The sequence below is a fragment of the Phalaenopsis equestris genome, unplaced genomic scaffold (genome assembly GCF_001263595.1).
Source record: "Phalaenopsis equestris unplaced genomic scaffold, ASM126359v1 Scaffold000543, whole genome shotgun sequence".
Taxonomy (NCBI): domain Eukaryota; kingdom Viridiplantae; phylum Streptophyta; class Magnoliopsida; order Asparagales; family Orchidaceae; genus Phalaenopsis; species Phalaenopsis equestris.
In genome coordinates this window covers 146471-151333 of record NW_018164983.1, presented here as the reverse complement: position 1 = coordinate 151333, position 4863 = coordinate 146471, and the positions used below count along the sequence as shown (strand labels likewise).

The 4863-nt window shown below is 29.8% G+C and overlaps 1 protein-coding gene across 1 annotated transcript in view; it reads left to right on the top strand.

Moving 5' to 3' along the window:
* The window catches only part of LOC110029041 (ATP-dependent Clp protease proteolytic subunit-related protein 2, chloroplastic-like), a gene marked incomplete in the record, with an annotated part of 39696 nt that overhangs the window by 14603 nt on the left and 20230 nt on the right, over positions 1-4863 (top strand). Inside the window, 2 exon segments of the mRNA XM_020731150.1 lie at positions 4104-4224; positions 4335-4472. Of these exon segments, the coding sequence (XP_020586809.1) occupies positions 4104-4224; positions 4335-4472 (259 nt within the window).

Here is a 4863-nt window from a genome sequence, read left to right as displayed (position 1 = left end):
AGAGTTTAAAATCTATAGATCTAGATTTTGATGAAGATTGTCCTACGATAAGCAAAAAATGTTACTTTTTCTAAAAGTGGATCAAAGAAAAAGTGTTTGAGTGACTAAATAAAGGTGTGATTTGTTTGAGTGACAACAATATAGAACAACCATGTTTTAATGTTGTAAAATATGTATAAGAGGGGTATAAATTCAGCAAAAACGAATTGTAACTGGATGTGTTTCATTCAACCCAATGTTTAATCATATAAATGCATTTTCTTATGTTTTCATTATTATTTTTTTCTTGTCTTAGGAATGTTATTTCTTACTTCCATAGGTTTTGACTTAATGCATTCCTTTGGGTCATCATCCAACCCGTCAGCTATAAAAATCATTGATAAAGTTTGTCATCTCCTAGCATAATAATTATCAACAACCCCCTAATATCAAAATACTTTGCTCCAGTCTTAATATCAAGAATTAGGAATTTTATAATTTCTTTCTCATATTTACCTCCGCAGGTCATCATTATAATAGTCTGCTTATCACAACACTTGTGACATTTCCGTGATCATTTTGCCGACTATAAATTATCTCATATACATTCATAATTTATATGAATGTACCTACAAGCAAATCATTTAATAAACATACTCAAATATATAATAAACATCAGTAAAATTCTAGTGTTGGCTCAATTTTGATTTTCTATAATATTTGTAGGTATTTGACAATATGAATAAATTTTTAAATGCAATTTCATATACCAAATGCCATGTATTAATCCCATAAAATAAATTTTTCCTTAAATTGACACTTGGTTATCTCACCTAGATAGATGAAACAAGCACATGATGAGTATCCCCAGGTTCGCCGTTTAATATACACAACTTGAAATCATAATTCTCTTTAAAATTATAGAAATTTTTAAATTTATCATCTTTAAGCATGTTATTTTCTCTGTTATAATTATGCTTGAAATCTGCTTCTCATATAATCTGTCTAATTTACCACCAAAACCCGCTCCCAACTAATATGACAAGACATAAATGCTGAAACCGAAAAGAAATAAATGAATATATTGGGTTAAATAAAATTAATATATCTTTTGTAGGTATTTTTATAAATGTATTTCTTACCTCCAAAGTTAAAATTCCCCATTAAATCCTTCACTCCTTTCTTTTCCTGCTTACCTTTCCTCCTTTTCCCTCTTCCCTTCTTCTTTTTCCCATTTTCTTTCCCATTTTTTGTTCTATGTTTTACCACTTAATGAAGCTACCCGAGAAGTGTAGTTCTCAACTTGCCCATCCTGCTTTCGTCCCCTGAAACTACATGACCATGATCTCGAAGATGAACAAAAAGCGAGAATGGAAAATAGAAAGAAATGCCTTCTTTAATATAGATATGTATTATTAATTAAATTTTAACTTTGATTAAATCTCAACCCTAGGATTAAATAACATAGCTTCATGCTCCTGTAAGTGGAATTCTTGATTGCTACATTGCCGGATTGTTTAATATGGATTATTTATGTAATTAATTAAGATTAATTAATTTATTATTTAAAATTTTTTGAATCAAAACGTCTTCATAATTTATATATATTGCTAGATATCGATTTGATCATTATAAAATTTAGAATCTTATAAAAATAATTTTGATATATTTCGGGAGTTGCAAAAAATTATGGATATTTTAAAATGCACATAATTTTCTTATTTTGGTCTTCTCGGGTATTACAGGTGCGCCTCAACATGCCTGACACTGAGCGTAAGCCTCATTGCATTTTTTTCAGAAAAAGCAAGGAGGCATACCTCATATTGCATAATTTTTAACATGGGCTGTTGCACTACTCGAATTCCCTCTTCCACCTTCAAAGCTTCCATTGAATTCTTTATTAGAAAATTCTTTTGCGGCAAGGAGAATTGATTCAGAACAAAAAGGCCCAAACATAAAGATATTGTGAGTTTGCTTGTTATAAGTTTATGTGCTACGTTATTTTGTAGCAGGAAGATCTACTTACCACACAATTCTTTATGTATATATGTATTTGACACATAAACGTTAATTTTTTTATTGCACCTTATACATACAATGGTGTGTGAGTAGTAATGGTAATTTGATTTGATATGAAAATTTTAAGTGTTACAAATGTAAAAATGAAAGTTTAGATGTTAGATATAAAAATTCATCAGATTATGTGTATGTATGTAATTTTCCCTTTATAATATTAAATGTTGTATGCATTTCATATGTAAAAGAGCTATTATGTTTGCCATTTTGAATTATGCAAGGTCTTACGTTAAAAGTTGCCTTCCCTGCATAATGCATAAGAGCTTCAAGGTTCTTACGTTTTGAGTTTTCTAGCATTTTTGTGGCTTCTTATTTCCAATCATTGTGAATATAGAAAGGAATCATGGCTAGGATTAAGGAGGCCTCTTGTTTTGTTTAGGAGCTTCACTTTTCTATGTAGTTGAGCTTTTATATCTCTTTTTTTTTCGCAATTCAAGCTACTACTTTGTTCTCTATCACCAATACGATAAACCTTTCTTTGTCAATAGTCTCTTTTCAACCTCAATTCATTCTCCTATTCTATTTCTACATTTCTCTCTATGCAAAGCTAATTAAATACTGACAATTAGGGATTGATTTCAGGGAGAAATTAATAATCCCAAATCAATTTGAGAAAATAATACCGAGTAAGGATAATACACTACAAGGCCTCTACAACAATGCTTTTTTTTATTTTTTTATTTTGTTAGATAACAACCAAAAACACGACTAATGTAAGAATGCCATGCTTTTATAATTGCCTAAGTGAGTCAATTGTAATTCCCATTGAATTTTTAAAAAGTATCGAAATGACTTCGTAGTAAGCTCATTTTCCTTCTTTCTTAGGAATATTTGCATCATATAATAATGATATACAGACTTATAGAGATAACTCAAATTTTATTATATACAGCCTTTTTTTTTACTCTCACATATTGAGGAAATTTATCTGTTGCTAGATTGCAATGGTAGGAGACCAATGTTTTGACTTTAATGAACTTCATTATTTTTATGTTGAAATCCATTTCATAATCTACAAAAAACCATATCCGTGAAATTGCTTGTAGGTTTTTGCCTACTTTTGCAAGAATTTGAAGGTTTACCACACAAACCAAACAAACCATTTTATATTATTTTGATCCCTTTATTTGCCAATTGATATAAAACTTGTATTTTGTTAAATTTGATGTCCTTATTGCACCATTATATTTTTATTTATATATCATTTATATTTTGATAGACGGCATCACCCCATTTCGTAAGAAATACACTTCCATTCATTCCCCTCAAAACTCTCACTGATAAAGTAGTGAACTGAATATTATCAAATTCTTCAGTTTTCTCATTATGAAAATTAATGTTATCAAACCGCAAAGCGCTATACGATGCTCATGACTTTAGTGTTATTTCAGAGCGCAAAACACTGAGCAATATAATATTTTTATCAACTAAAGTGCTAATAGGTTTTATAAAACTATTAATGTATACACAATTATAAAATATAAAATATGATTTGATTGTTGATATAAAATAGAAAAGAATACGGTGCAATACCTAACTTGAAGGCAAATATTGAGGATGACCTTGCACATTAAAATTTCAAACAATTTCTAATAATTTTATGAATAATTAAAAACTTTAAAATTATATTAAAAAAAATCTTGTAACTCAAAATAAAATCTTGCATGTTAAAATAAAATTGAAATTTTAAAGCATAAATAAACTAATGGCTTCAAGATCCATAAAACAAGCTAAATTAATTTTGTAGTCCTTTATTCTCTCTTGCTAAATTGTGAACCGGACCGATCACTTTGCTTCAATGCTTCAAACCGTGTTTCAGCGAAGCCAACTCTGCATCACATGCTTCGCTTCGCCTTGCACATGAAGCATGCTTTTACAAACACTGATGAAAATAATGTTTCATATTCTTTTTCTGGTGTTTATCATGCATATGAATTCATGATAACGAATTTAGATGATGTGATTTTGTTCTAGAGTGATTGTAATTTTTATTCTTAACTATTGACATGTAGGAAGTGTTGTTCATGGAATTCATTGTTTTACTGCAGAAATTCAAAGAAGAAATATGTTAGTCCGCGCATTTCTATGATGCCTATTGGTACTCCAAGAGTGCCTTACAGAACGCCAGGTGAAGGAACTTGGCAGTGGGTTGATCTCTGGAATGCTCTTGTAAGAAAAATAAAATTTACATTTTAAAGATAGGGCTTTGGATTTGTTTGCTTTAATTTTGCATATGCCACTTAACAAGGATATCATTAATTTAATCTTTTTATATGCAGTATCGAGAACGTGTAATTTTTATTGGGCAGCATATAGATGAAGAATTTAGCAACCAGGTGTTGGCAACTATGTTGTACCTTGACAGCATTGACGACTCAAAGAAGATGCATCTGTACATCAATGGCCCGGGTGGAGACGTAAGCCATTCATTATGGTTTTTTTGAGTAAAATATTTCCTTCGTTTTTGTTTTCTTATTGGTTTTTTATTGCTAAAAATCCCCTGCCCAATAAATGCTTATAATACCATGATTTTGTTAATCAATGTAGCTTGATCTCCATTATGTTCTTATAATATAACTGCTAATGAGTGTATGACACAATGTGTTAAATCTAGTCAACGCTCGTGCAACACTATAAGAGCCATCAACTTTGATTTGTGGGTTATTTTACACTAAATTTAAATGTATAATCTTCGACATTATATGAAAGAAGGATTAAGTTTTATGCGCGACATTGTAATCTGTGAAAGAGTCATTGAAACTAGAAGATATACCAATACTTTGACTTCAAACCAACTATTAAATAAAA